The sequence below is a fragment of the Scyliorhinus canicula genome, chromosome 1 (assembly GCF_902713615.1).
Source record: "Scyliorhinus canicula chromosome 1, sScyCan1.1, whole genome shotgun sequence".
Taxonomy (NCBI): Eukaryota; Metazoa; Chordata; class Chondrichthyes; order Carcharhiniformes; family Scyliorhinidae; genus Scyliorhinus; species Scyliorhinus canicula.
The window spans coordinates 250,737,738-250,752,316 of NC_052146.1; the positions used below are offsets into that span (position 1 = coordinate 250,737,738).

At 44.2% G+C, this 14,579-nt stretch overlaps 1 protein-coding gene across 9 annotated transcripts in view; it reads right to left on the reverse strand.

Moving 5' to 3' along the window:
- angel2 (angel homolog 2 (Drosophila)) overlaps positions 1–14,579 on the reverse strand; it is a 97,478-nt gene that overhangs the window by 23,848 nt on the left and 59,051 nt on the right. For all 9 annotated transcript variants that reach the window (XM_038811364.1, XM_038811354.1, XM_038811306.1 and 6 more), the window contains 4 exons: positions 12,738–12,807; positions 10,352–10,770; positions 1,896–2,025; positions 32–98 (listed from right to left, as the gene is read on the reverse strand). In XM_038811364.1, the coding sequence (XP_038667292.1) occupies positions 32–98; positions 1,896–2,025; positions 10,352–10,770; positions 12,738–12,807 (686 nt within the window). The remainder of the gene's footprint in view (positions 1–31; positions 99–1,895; positions 2,026–10,351; positions 10,771–12,737; positions 12,808–14,579) is intronic.

The following is a 14,579-nucleotide window of genomic DNA, read 5'->3' on the forward strand; positions in this document are numbered from 1 at the left end:
ATTCTGAATTTTTAACAAAAAGTTAACTTACAGTTCGTCCAAAGGAAAATTCCTCATTTTTGTGAAACCCGTTGACTCTTCTGAACTGTCGACAGCATCTGAAGGATATTTTCAATTACACAGGAAATATTATTGGAATTTTAAAAAATGCAAGTTCTGAAAATTGGCTAAGTTGTGCAGCAAAGTATTTTTGTAAACTCAATTTTTAAACCAAACCTATTGTGAAAGCAGTTTAAAACGGGCATTCACATGTAACACTATGGGCGGAATTTATTGGAAACATTTCTAAGTTCAGATGTGGCAGGTTTTGCAGGGAGTTTCCAGCTCTGCCGGCGAGTTCCCTACCATGATCAAACGACACTTAGGGTGCGATCCAAAGGCATGGCTGCGCCCGAAAAGCAGCTCCCAAGGCGCAGCATGGCCGATGAAAGTCGGGAGACCCCACTCCCAGGATCTACCCAGCGATCTCGCGATGTAAATGCCGCCCATAAGAGCAGGATCATTTTTTTTGGCAAATCAGCATATTCGAGCGAGGCAGTTCGTCTCGCTCTAATCTGCAGATTCCCAAGGTGGGCTTTGGGATTCAACTCCTTCGCCTCAGTAATGGGGATCAGACGGAACGGCACTCGTGAGGTCCCAGCTGCATGCCCTTTGGGGAGGGTGGTGCCCTAGCACTGCTGGTACGACGTGGGCACCCTGGCAGTGCCCACCTGGCACCTTCACAATGCCAGCCTTGCACCTTGGCTGTGCCACCTGGATGCGAGGTTGGCATGCCCATGGCATTTTTTGTGCGTGGGCAAGGGATCCCTTCCATAATGCGTTTGGGCTGGGGGGGGGGGGGGGGGGGGGGGGGGGGGAATGGATCGTTTTGTGGGCTTCTAACATCCGGACATCGTTTTTAGTTCCAGCGAGTGGAGCTCCCCAATGTATAAAACAGGACTATGTGTGGGCGCATTCCCCATGAGTTATGTTGAATAGCCATGTGTTTCGCGGCACTGCTGAAACACGGCAAACACGGACGCGACTAATCGCGATTGCCAGGTGACTTTGTTCCCTTTTGGGAGAATTGCGCCGTAGTCACTTTTTAGGCCCTGGGGGGTTTCTCACCAGTTGGGCCCAGACTTATTTCAACTGGAGAGTTGAACTCAGAGATCAGGCCGCCATATTGAAAGGGTGCCCTGATCTCTAAGTGAGCTTGTGGGTCTCCCACAACCCCCATCCATGGGCAATGTCACCCCCGCACACATGGGCATCACCCCAAACTCTCCAAGTGAGGATATCCCGCTATGGGGTCCCTGGGGCCCCCCGTCTTCAGGACCCCCACCAGTCAACCGCCCAACATCCCAGAGTCACCTACATCCTCCTTTCATGGGCATGGCCCCCCTTGGGCCCAGACCCTTGGCAGTGCCACCCTGGCAGATGGGCACCCTTGCACTGCCACCCTGGAAGTGCTCCTGCCAACTTGAAGTGCTACCCAGACACCTTGGCAGTGCCAGGGTGGCTGTGTCAGGGTGCCAGCTGGATAGTGCCAAGGTGCCCGCATTCCAGGGGAGAGTTAGGAAGCCACCTAGCACCATCCCAGGCAACCCAGGGGCCTACTGTTCCGCCTGGTCCACGTTTGTGTGGGTCAGTACTGATTGGCACCCGGCTGCAGCCTTCCTGCGGTGGCTGGTAGATCCTGGGAGGCCGATAGATCCCAGATAAGCCTACCTATGTAGGTTTAAAACCGGCGTGCACCCTGTTGGGTGGGATTCTGATTCAGGACACCTTGCAGCATTGGGTCTATACCCCGAGGCATAAAGGCTACCAGGAGGCCCATGGGAGCCCTCTCCCGGGATCTGCCGTTGTAAGTAAATATAGCAGTTTGACAGCAAGAAGAAACCTGGAAATCATACCTGCAACTTTCATAGTTTGCTGACAATTCAATGTTTCATATTGACATGCTGGCGAAATTCCAAGACATGGTGGCCAAAGTGGCTTTGTCAAAGCTCTCTGCCCCCTGTGACTCTGCTCCTGACCCGATACCTAGATGAAAAATAGTAAGTTAGAAAGTTCACCAGAAGAAACTCCTATGAAATGGAATGGAGAAGCAGCCATGTTTCAAAGGAATTCTTCTAAACTTCTCAACCACTCCTTACCTTAAAAGCTCCTGAAAGTCTATTACTGATTGACTCAAGTCTTGTAATTTTTCCTAATATCTTTCTAACTCAGCTTGTTTCCTTATTCCTGAACTGTTCAGTGCATTGGCACTGCTTCGAATAATAATAATAATCATCTTTATTAGTGTCACAAATAGGCTTCCATTAACACTGCAATGAAGTTACTGTGAAAAGCATCTAGTCACCATACTCCAGCGCATATTCAGGTATACTGAGGGAGAATTCAGAATGTCCAATTCACCGAACAAGCACGTCTTTCGGGACTTGTGGGAGGAAACCGGAGCACCCGGAGGAAACCCACACAGACACGGGGAGAAAGTGCAGACTGCACATACAGTGACCCAAGCTGGGAATCGAATCCGGGTCCCTGGTGCTGTGAAGCAACAGTGCTAACCATGTGCTAGTGTTAAATATACTATAAAAATGCAGGTTGTTGTTGACTACTTTCCCTCCCAATCCTGACTTCACTGGAGACTTGGTTGCGGTTGATTTAAAATTAAAGAATAGCCAAAGGGAACATGCAGCAAGAATGAGACTGCAGTGTTGCTATCTAATAATCACAATGTTGGATAGCTGGTGAAATGGATTATGTTGGTTCAAATAAGAAAGACCCAATATATTTTTGAATGCTTGCTGATACAAAGGTAAGTATCTCTGCATATTGTAGTTTTCATACTGTAGTTTTGTAATCTTAGAAAAGAACAATGGATGTTTAGGCGATCTTAGGTTGCATTTTGGGAAACAGGTTTATATTGTATAAAGTTAAATCAGTAAAGGGGCAGCAAGGTGGCGCAGTGATTAGCACTGCTGCCTACGGCGCTGAAGACCCGGGTTCGACCTCGGCTCCAGGTCATTTACCTGTGCGGAGTTTGCACACTCTCCCTGTTTCTGCATGGGTTTCACCCCCACAACCCAAAGTTGTGCAGGTTAAGTGGATTGGCCACACTAAATTGCCCCGGAATTGAAAAAAAAATTGGGTACTCTAAATCTATTTTAAAAAAGGGTTAAATCAGTAAAATATTGGTATGTATTAGCCAAGATGCAACGAACAGCAACTTAATATACAAAGCTATTTGACTTATATCTGGTTTATGGTGAAACTGGGTATGCACTGAAAGAATATTTATACTTTCTGAAAGAAAGACTAATATAAATACTGTCATCCAATCTTTTTTTCCTCAGAACTGGTGAGCTGAAGAGATCTGGGATGATAAGTGGTAAATTCTCCTATCCATACCTGGGAGTGAAAATCAGAAGGATATTTTAACTCTAGTAATTGGAATAATTAAATAAGACCTGACCGTTAGAAAGTAAACAGTTAATAGCCAATGCTCCAATGACAATTAAACCTCCAGGTGAAAAATGGCAACTATATATGCTACATATTTTTAAACTTTGAGATTCTGTTCCTGGCAATCTGATTGACCAGTTAATTAGATTGCCTTCTATTAATCTATTTGGTTTAAAGGAACCGCAAATCACAAATTTCTTGCTAGCAACTCAATTGGGTATGAGGTAATCCGTGCTTCCAATTAGACACGGAGCGACTATTCACTCTGGTAAGCTCCTTATGATGTTCAAAAAAATAGAGGCTTTTTCTAAAATTTATTGGCATACGATAGTGACTATTAATTGTAACATAGCTAGATCCATGGAAGCAACAATCATTTTAGAAGGACCAATTTATGTTTTAAATCTCACATCTAAAAGCAGTAACATTTATTTGTACAGTGCCTTTAACATTTGTTTATATAGTGCCTGAAACATCTCAAGGTGCTTCCCAGGAGCATTATTAAACAAGTATGAAATGGAGCCACAAAAGGAGTTATTAGATCAGATGACCAAAAGAATGGGGAAAAAGATAGGTTTTAAGGAATGTCTTAAAAGGAGGAAATTGAGGTATAGAGTCCAAAATGTACTGGAGGGTATTCCAGAGCTTCGGGCACAGGAATGTCGTGGCATGGCCACCGTGGTGGAACAATGAAAATTGGGGATGCAAAAGAAGAGTGCAGATATGGTGCTGGGGGAGATTGCAGAGGTGGGGGAGTGTGACGCCATGGAGGAATTCAAGGATGAGAATTTTAAATTTAAGATGTTGCTTGACCATGAGCCAATGTAGGCCATGAACACAGGGGTTATAGGGGAATAGGATTTTTTTTTAATTCAATTTTTACGGGAGAGCTTCCTAGGCCAGCATTCGTTGTCCATCCCTCATTGCCCTAGAGGTGGTGGTGGCCTGCCTTCTTGAACTGTTGCAGTTCATGTGGTGCAGGTACACCGTTTGTGCTATTAGGGAGGGAGTTCCACGAGTTTGACCCAGTGCCAGTGAAGGAACGGCAATATATTTCTAAGTCAGGACGGTGAGTGACTTAGAGGGGAACCTCCAGATGTTGTTCCCTTGTATCTGCTGCCATTGCTTCTATAGTAATGATTGTGGGTTTGGAAGGTTCTGCCTAAGTTGCTTTGCTGAGTTCCTGCAATGAATCTCGCAGATGGTACAACTGTTGCTACTGTGCGCGGTGGTGGAGGGAGTGAATGCTTGTGGAATGGGTGCCAATCAAGCGTGCTGCTTTGTCCTGGATGGCAGCGAGCATTTTTCAAAACATTTTTTTATTGACGTTTTTACATATTGTACACCAGTCATTTTCAAAGCCGGGATTGCGACCCACGGGAGGGTCGCAGAGCCATCCATCACGGAGTTCCCGATCGCAGGGATTAACACGCAACAGCTGGCTTTTAAAAATGACCCCATTGGTCTGTAACCATCCTTATCGCAGTGAACACCGCTCTCTTATTTATCAGTATGGCTACCCCCTGGCCCTCGTCCCGTAACAGGAATGGTAGGTCTGTCCCGCCAAGCCCTTCCTTACCCGCAGTCGGTCCTTCTCCCTCAGGTGTGTCTCTTGGAGGAAGACTTTGTCAGATTTCATGTCTTTCAGGTGAGCGAAGGCTCTGGATCTTTTTACTAGGCCGTTAAGACTCTTGACATTCAAAGTGACTATCCTAATGGGGGGTTTCTGTCCCCCCCACCACTTCCTGCGGGATCAACCATACTTACCTGGTGGATACGCCCCTGCACTCCGGGTTTTCACTTTGTTAGGGGGCCGTCCAAAACGGTTTTCGGTTTTCCTTTAACCAGGGAGCTTCCAAAGTGGCTGCTTGCGGTGCCATCGTGTTCCACGTTTCCGATAACGACCTGCTGAAGCCAGTCCAGAGCCCTCCCCCCACACCCCTTTATCATTTTGTTCCCCCTGTGGTTTTGATTCCCCCTTCTTCCCACCATTCCCATCCCCCTTTTCTATCTATCTACTCCCTGCCTCCCCATCCCCCCCAATTGCTGTGCCTCTGTTGAACCCAGCAAAGGATCCTTTCCCAGTCCTGATATTTGTGAAGCTTGGCTATTATTGCCCTTAGATGCTCCACGGCCCTGCGCTTTGGTCAGAGCGATCTGTGAGCCCTGTCCATCTCTAGCATTTTGGGGAAACTATCCCTCCTTATCAGGTTGCCCAGCATTTGGGCCACAAAGGCAGTTGGGTCCCTGCCTCGATCCCGTCTGGCAGGACCACTATCCGAATATTCGACCAATTCTCCTGGTCCTCCCTTTCAGGCTCCACTGGGTCACCACCAACCTCTTGCTCTCGGCCTCCAGGGCAACGTTCGGTCGTCCTGATCCATCAACGCCTTTTCATGCTCCCCTGGGCTTCCAGTTTCCTCCCCATGCTGGTGAGCTCCGTCTGCAAGGCAGCTAGCTTTCGCTACCTTGACCATCGCCTTTATCTCGACTTTAATGTCATCCTTCATTGCATTTAGTTCCTTGTTTAGGAACATTCTCCACCCATCGGCATGCAGGGGAGGGGGCTTGTTTGCTGGGTCACGGATCTCCCTCTCTTAGGGGAGGTTTGGGACCCCTTGCCTTGTGGATCCGCTGACCCGCTTGCCCTTCTCCTGCTCCTTTCCCTTGCTGCAATTCCTGGTGTCCCTGCAGCCTCTTGAGCTTCCTGGCATTTTGTTGTCCGTACTATTGTTGAGGGCGAGGGGATGTTTAAGTCCAATTCTGCAGGATAAATTCGACCAAAAGTGCCTATTTTTCTGTTGTATGGAGGAGAGCCACCTCATGTGTGACTACTCAGCACATCCCCGTCACCGGAAGTCTGGTGTTGTTGGAGTTGCACTCATCCAGGCAAGTGGGGACTATTCCATAACACTCCTGACTTGTGCCTTGTAGGTGGTGGGCAGACTTTGGGGAGTCAGGTGGTGAGTTACTCACCACAGGATTCCTAGCTTCTGACCTGCTCTTGTAGCCACAGTATATGACCAGTCTCGTTCAGTTTGTGGTCAATGGTAACCCCCAGGATTTTGATAGTGGGGGGATTCAGTGATGGTAATGCTATTGAATGTCAAGGGGCGATTGTTTGATTCTCTCTTATTGAAGAGGCTGCAGTGGCCTAGTACTTGTGTGACGCAAATTTTACTTGCCACTTGTCAGCCAAAGCCTGGATATTGTCCAGGGTTTTCTGCATTTGCACATGGACAGTTCAGTGTTGAGGAGTCAGGAATGGTGCTAACCATTGTGCAATCAGCGAACATCCCCCTATTTGCTACGAATTGAGAACATGAGAGGGACATGAGAAGTCTTTGGCAGGTAGGATCAAGGAAAACCCAAAAGCTTTCTATAGGTATGTCAGGAATAAAAGAATGACTAGGGTAAGAGTAGGGCCAGTCAAGGACAGTGGTGGGAAGTTGTGTGTGGAGGCTGAGGAGATAAGCGAGATACTAAATGAATACTTTTCGTCAGTATTCACTCAAGAAAAAGATAATATTGTGGAGGAGAATGCTGAGACCCAGGCTATTAGAATAGATGGCATTGAGGTGCGTAGGGAAGAAGTGTTGGCAATTCTGGACAAGGTGAAAATAGATAAGTCCCCGGGGCCGGATGGGATTTATCCTAGGATTCTCTGGGAAGCCAGGGAAGAGATTGCTGAGCCTTTGGCTTTGATTTTTAGGTCATCATTGGCTACAGGAATAGTGCCAGAGGACTGGAGGATAGCAAATGTGGTCCCTTTGTTCAAGAAGGGGAGTAGAGATAACCCCGGTAACTATAGGCCGGTGAGCCTAACGTCTGTGGTGGGTAAAGTCTTGGAGAGGATTATAAAAGATACGATTTATAATCATCTAGATAGGAATAATATGATTAGGAACAGTCAGCATGGTTTTGTGAAGGGTAGGTCATGCCTCACAAACCTTATCGAGTTCTTTGAGAAGGTGACTGAACAGGTAGACGAGGGTAGAGCAGTTGATGTGGTGTATATGGATTTCAGTAAAGCGTTTGATAAGGTTCCCCACGGTCGGCTATTGCAGAAAATACGGAGGCTGGGGATTGAGGGTGATTTAGAGATGTGGATCAGAAATTGGCTAGTTGAAAGAAGACAGAGAGTGGTAGTTGATGGGAAATGTTCAGAATGGAGTTCAGTTACGAGTGGCGTACCACAAGGATCTGTTCTGGGGCCGTTGCTGTTTGTCATTTTTATAAATGACCTAGAGGAGGGCGCAGAAGGATGGGTGAGTAAATTTGCAGACGACACTAAAGTCGGTGGAGTTGTAGACAGTGCGGAAGGATGTTGCAGGTTACAGAGGGACATAGATAAGCTGCAGAGCTGGGCTGAGAGGTGGCAAATGGAGTTTAATGTGGAGAAGTGTGAGGTGATTCACTTTGGAAAGAATAACAGAAATGCGGAATATTTGGCTAATGGTAAAATTCTTGGTAGTGTGGATGAGCAGAGGGATCTCGGTGTCCATGTACATAGATCCCTGAAAGTTGCCACCCAGGTTGATAGGGTTGTGAAGAAGGCCTATGGTGTGTTGGCCTTTATTGGTAGAGGGATTGAGTTCCGGAGCCATGAGGTCATGTTGCAGTTGTACAAAACTCTAGTACGGCCGCATTTGGAGTATTGCGTACAGTTCTGGTCGCCTCATTATAGGAAGGACGTGGAAGCTTTGGAACGGGTGCAGAGGAGATTTACCAGGATGTTGCCTGGTATGGAGGGAAAATCTTATGAGGAAAGGCTGATGGACTTGAGGTTGTTTTCGTTAGAGAGAAGAAGGTTAAGAGGTGACTTAATAGAGGCATACAAAATGATCAGAGGGTTAGATAGGGTGGACAGCGAGAGCCTTCTCCCGCGGATGGAGGTGGCTAGCACGAGGGGACATAGCCTTAAATTGAGGGGTAATCGATATAGGACAGAGGTCAGAGGTGGGTTTTTTACACAAAGAGTGGTGAGGCCGTGGAATGCCCTACCTGCAACAGTAGTGAACACGCCAACATTGAGGGCATTTAAAAATTTATTGGATAAGCATATGGATGATAAGGGCATAGTTTAGGTTAGATGGCCTTTAGATTTTTTCCATGTCGGTGCAACATCGAGGGCCGAAGGGCCTGTACTGCGCTGTATCGTTCTATGTTCTATGAATTAAGATACAGGCAGCAGAATAGTAGATGACTTCAAGTTTACGGAGGGTAGAATGTAGAAATCAGGCAGGAATGTGTTGGCATTCTCAAGGCTAGAGGTAATGAAGATATAAAGGACGGTCTTAACAGTAGATGAGATGAAACAACATAAGTCAGGCAATGTTACGGAGGTGGAAATAGGAAATCTTAGTGGTGGCACGGATTTGGAAGGTGACAACACATTCAAGGTCTTTTGAGAAACAGGAGGTTGGTGATGGGATGATAGTTTTCAAGGATAGTGGGGCCAAGGGTTAGTTTTTTGAAGAGCAGGGTGATGATAGCAAACTTAAAAGGAGAAGGGTAACGCCTGAAGAGAGAAAACGGTTTACACTATTGGGTAATATGGGGGTCAGAGGAGAACTTGGGTGATTAGCAATTTAGTGGGAACAAGGTCAAGGGGGCAGGAGACTATTTGCATCAATAAGATGAGTTCAGAGAGCACAAAAAGGGAGATAGGAAAGTAGAGAAAGGTGAGAATTCAGGGTCAGGGAAGGGGACACTGAAGGAAATTCAGACCAGGGACCAATGAGAGGGAGGAACAAGGCAGAAGCAGCTTATTGAATTGTCTCAATCTTAGTGACAAAGAGGTTCCAGAGCTCCTTACATTTGTTATTGCAGGCAAGGGTGGAGAAGAGGGGTTTAAGAAGATGTTGTAGTACAGAAAATAGGTTGGGGGTTGTCTTTGTATTCCAGGTTGATCCTGGAATAGGAAGCAGATCTCGCAGATGAGAGCACAACCCGATAGAGCAGTGCTTTCCAAACTTTTCCTGATGCAATTCCATTTTAATGTCTCTGACTTTATGTAACGCTAAGGTGACAATTGTGGAAGGGATGAGGGAGGGTTGTTGAGAGTGTCCAGCAGGACGGAGGAATGGAGGGATTTATGGGTGGGGGGAATCTTCAAACTGCTGGAACACCTTTTTTTTAACACCTTGGTTGTAGCAGCAATTGGAGCTCAAAAAAAAGATAATTAAACCATGTAACCCCAACAGGAAGAAAACAAAAACATTTAAAGGGGCCTTGCAGTTTTCAAAACTCAGGATGAGCTCCATGGCTGCCACTGAACATCAGATAATGTTTTAAGTGGTCCAGCCAGATCGGATGCTGGGTGGCTAAAACAGTTGCCCATGTCTTTTCAAGTCTGCATCCCTTGGAGTTAAAGGAGCAGAGATGAGGATGTCACCTAGGGAGACAACCAGGGTGAGAGAAAGAATTGTTTTATCTTTGTTCTTGTCATTTAAAAAAAATACACCCATTCTTAATACTTCAAATAAAGATGATACAGAAAAGTTTATATTTTGAGAGCGTTTTTTTTGTATGGTCCAGATTTTTCACACAGATTTGCAGTATTTGTCCAGGAGCCTGAATGCTCTCTGTACTCAAAGCCAACAATACCTTTTTCTCGGAGATATTAAATAAATATACCACTGCAACATTTTCTTTGGCTACTTGGTGTTACTTAACAGTGCCCAAGTACTAAAATTAAGATAATTTTTCTCTTGTGATCTCAAGCTCTACGATAAAATCTCATGCTGCCAATACAGTGTGATGGTTAAACATGAGAACTTCAGAATGTTAAATTTCACTAAGAGTCTGGCATGGTTTATTAACAAAAAAGCAACTGTTATGCACTAACTATTCACCCATGTTTATATTTAAGTGGTTTCCATGAAATTATTAGCCATACCTTTCCTATTGGAAGCCCATCATACATCAGTTTCCCATTCCTAATGAAGTTGTATAAAGGAGATTCAGGGACAGAGTTCAAGTCTCCGCACAGGATGATCGGCCAGTATCCACCTTTCCCATCTGACGCCAGTTTGTTAATTTCAGCCAAGAGTATTGCAAGCTGAGCCAGCTTGATGTCCCCTCGACGTGGATTATACAAGAGATGAGTATTTGCCACGCACACAAGAGCAGCGGATTGTGAAAGCACTGGTTGCAACAGTAGTACAAGTCCTACATTGTCTCTGTCTAGAACTTGAATCTGAGGGCGAAAGAATTCTACTGGACTAGCAGAGACCAGTGAAAATTTTGAGCGTTTAAAACAAATGGCACAGCCATCCCTCTTGTTTCCTGTTCGCATTTTGTACTCACAATGATAACCTGTAGAAGAAACATCAAGACAAAAAAAAATTGGCAAATGTCTATTGAAACTTGCTAGGCCAAATTTTAAAATTCCAAAAATATACAACTGATTGCATAAAGCCGTTTTTATCTCCAAACTAAGAAATTGTAAGGTCAATTTCATATATTTAACTCTGACAATATGCAATTTTCATGTGATTGTTTCTAAAAATCTGCACGTTGACGTTTCTTCCATTGGCAAATGGGAGGATTTTCATCTTTACCAGAGTTGGAGGGATTTTAATCACTACAGCTTTTATTAAGCTAGATCTGCAACTGTATCACGAGAAGTACAATTGTTGAGTGAGACGGCAATGATACTTTTTCCTAAAGATAAAACACTTGCACCACTTTTACACATAGCCAGAACACAAGAGCTAAATTTTTGGGGGGGAAATCAGAGATTGTCTGCTGAGTACAAATGTCCAAATACATTTCAGTTGGGAACACTATGATTGACTTTAAAACCAACTCAATGTAAATGATTCAAAAACACTACACCAAAATATTGTTACTAAAGTTTGTAAGAGAGTTAAGTTTTGGAACTGTCTCTTTAACTTATGACAAAATGGATTCTGCCAGACACCTTGGGTGACTTGGTTGTAAAGGTAAAAGAGGGGCCCATGTTGTTTTACTGGGAAGGAGGGGCAATATATTCACACCAGTAAACAACGACCAAGGTAGCTGTACTGAGGATGGATAAGACTGTTCATTTCCAAGTCACAGGAGTCATCTTTCATAAATGTCATATTTTGTAAATGGTTACATTTTGAACTGTCTATTCAATTCCAAGATAGAATGGCATTATCGGGTTAGAAGATAGTTAATCAGCATTTCCACTTGGATACAAAGCCCATGTGATTCACGTTGCCATGGAGTTGGGTTTTGAGAGGGGAATAGGAAGAAACTGTAATATTGGCTTAGTAGTGTTTTTTTTTAAAGCTAGAAGTCTGCAAGAATTTGGAGGGGGGGGGTGGAGGAGAGAGGGCGGGAGGGAGAGAGAGATCACACACAGAAAGATGGAGTCAGATCGTCCTACACCTGAAGCAGAGAAAATAGTCCCTCTGTTAATCACTACATGAAAAGCAGCTGGGAGTTTGCACTCAGATTGAAGAAACCGAGTATGTGATGATTTAAATAAGATTGGAAGATTTTCCTAGCTTGATTACAGGGAACAATTTCCAATTTATCCATCACGGGCAGCACGGTGGCACAGTGGGTAGCACTGCTGCCTCATGGCGCCGAGGTCCCAGGTTCAATCCTGGCTCTGGGTCACTGTCTGTGTGGAGTTTGCACATTCTCCCCGTGTTTGCATGGGTTTCGCCCCCAGAACCCAAAGACGTGCAGAGTAGGTAGGTTGACCACGCTAAATTGCCCCTTAATTGGAAAAAATTAATTGGATACTCTAGATAGTTTTTCAAAAATAAATAAATAAAATTTGTCCATCACTATAAAAGCCAGTTTGGGAATTAGAAGATATCTGGCTGGAAAAGGAAAAGGAAGCAAGCAAGCCATCGGGAGTCGAGACTAACTTTGGACTGGCTCGTAGAAAATTAAGTATAGCTGTAACGTGGGATTTTCTGTTGGTTTAAAAGTTAAATGGGGGATTTTTTTTGCAGTTTAGAGTATAAGCTGCCAACTGAATAGTGTTTTGACAAGGTTGCTTTTAGTTTATCTTTAAATTTGTCACTGATCCTTCCAATTAGCCACTGGAACTGCGACTATCTTTCAAAAGGTTATTGGTCTCTCAGGAGATCACAACAAAATTGAGTTTCGTAAAATGCGAGAATCATAAAAAAATTTCTCAATATCCTTCAATCATGCAAGACTAAAATTCAAGTCTTTCTTGCTTTTAAAAGAATTATGCAACACATACAAACAGAAGGGCATCTAATGGAAAAGCATAGTTTTTCCCTAGTAGAGTACTGTACTTCAATCAGTCTTACCCAGTGATTCCAGTACTGGCTTCAATTGCTGTCCGTAGTGGTTATTCTGAACTTCTTGTAAACACAAGATCTAGAAAAGAGCAATCAACACAAACTATAATGATACCTCATTACCGATCTGTTAGTTATGCATACTTGGTCAATGCCACTGAAAATTGGTAGGGTCAGTAAATGATATGCTTTTTTAAAAAAAAAATCATTACTATTGCTCTTGGAGATTCAGCAATTGCTTGGAAATTGATTTACTGCCACACTAGCAGAAATAAACTGCAATTTGTTTTACAAAATAATTTAAATTAATATTACAGGTAATAATTAAGCAAATTGCATACCTCTCCAGAAATTTTAGCCTTCAAATGAGCTGGATCCTTCAAATATTGTTGGGAAGCCTAGTCTGACCGTCTCCTAGGCTCATACAGAAAATTTACGCTGCAGGTGAGTATTGTCATACATGGCCCCCTTACTTCAAAGCTGTATAAAGCCCAGGATCTGTGCCATAGTGCAAATTTACTTTGAACTGAAGCTAAACTGAAACTGATTTTTCCCCCCAGTGTGAATAAGCCCAGAACGTGGGAGTTGCAGGAGCAGCTGTGTGTGTGTGCTGAGTTGGGGAGGGTTGGGTGATATGTGTACAAAGACTACTTGATGAATGAACATTACAGCGCAGATAAACCTAGCTTCCTTGCTCATTCAGTATTTTCTGCACACAAAAGAAAGCAACAAGACACAAATGGAGTACAATACAGGTGGATGGGCTTGTGAAGTGAAATCTATATAATATTATTTTTTAAATGTGCAAATGTTTGAGGCTGCCTTTAGAAGTTACCAATTGAAATCTGATCAAAAGAGGCCAGGAGGGGTAAATGAACAACCTTTAACATAACTCAGGCCAAGCTTTAGAGATGATACCGGAATAGTGTACTGTGCATTTCGCTATCTAAATTCACATTTTGTAGACCACCAGAAATAAATACCGATGAAGACTTTAACTTCCTCCATTAGGCACAAATCATAGAGCTCAATGAGTACCTAGTGAAAACATGGGAGAAATTGTAACCTCCAAAAATAGATATCTTTGGATCCAATGGGAATTAAAATGCAGAAAATTTCAAATCTACTGAACTGTCCTTGACCCCATCCATTTCCAGTTTTAATGTGAGGATCCTAGGAGGCAGATACCTCACTGAAATATTTTAATGAAGCGGCATGCCTTGTATTAATTCTCCATTCCAGCTTTAACACTGACTGGTAAGATATCCCGGGCCAAACTAAACTGTAGGTTCCTCAGTATTTGGACCACTCATGATCCAATGCCCTCTTGATGTTCTCTACGACCTACTACTGACACCATACTTGCCCATGTCCTCCAAAGGCTTCCTCTGTGATTGGTCCCACCCCTCCACACCCATTAATGTCCCCCCCTGCCACCTCATCTCTTAGCTACCAATCCTCCCTACAATGATCCCCCACCCCAATCTCTCCTGGTTGCGCCATCAATGCCCTCACGCTCATTCATAATCTTTCCGTGCTCATCCCGAGTCCTACTCCCTCCTCTGGGCCCAAGCCTGTGGCCTCGTGCCCCAGTCTTTCAATTTAGCTGGTTGCGGCTGAAATTCTGCCTTCAATTCTGTTCTCCCAAAATTGCCTCTGTCTCATAAATATTGGGGTCAATGTTTTGGTTTTGACAACAAATCACAGATGGGCAAGTGACAAGTTGACAACCATTTATTGATCTACATTAAATTGGGAAGCGATTTAGGTAAAACCTCTGGCTAACTTTTATGAACCAACCAATTGGAATCTCCAACCCAATATCACTGGAAGAAATATTGCCAAGAGGTG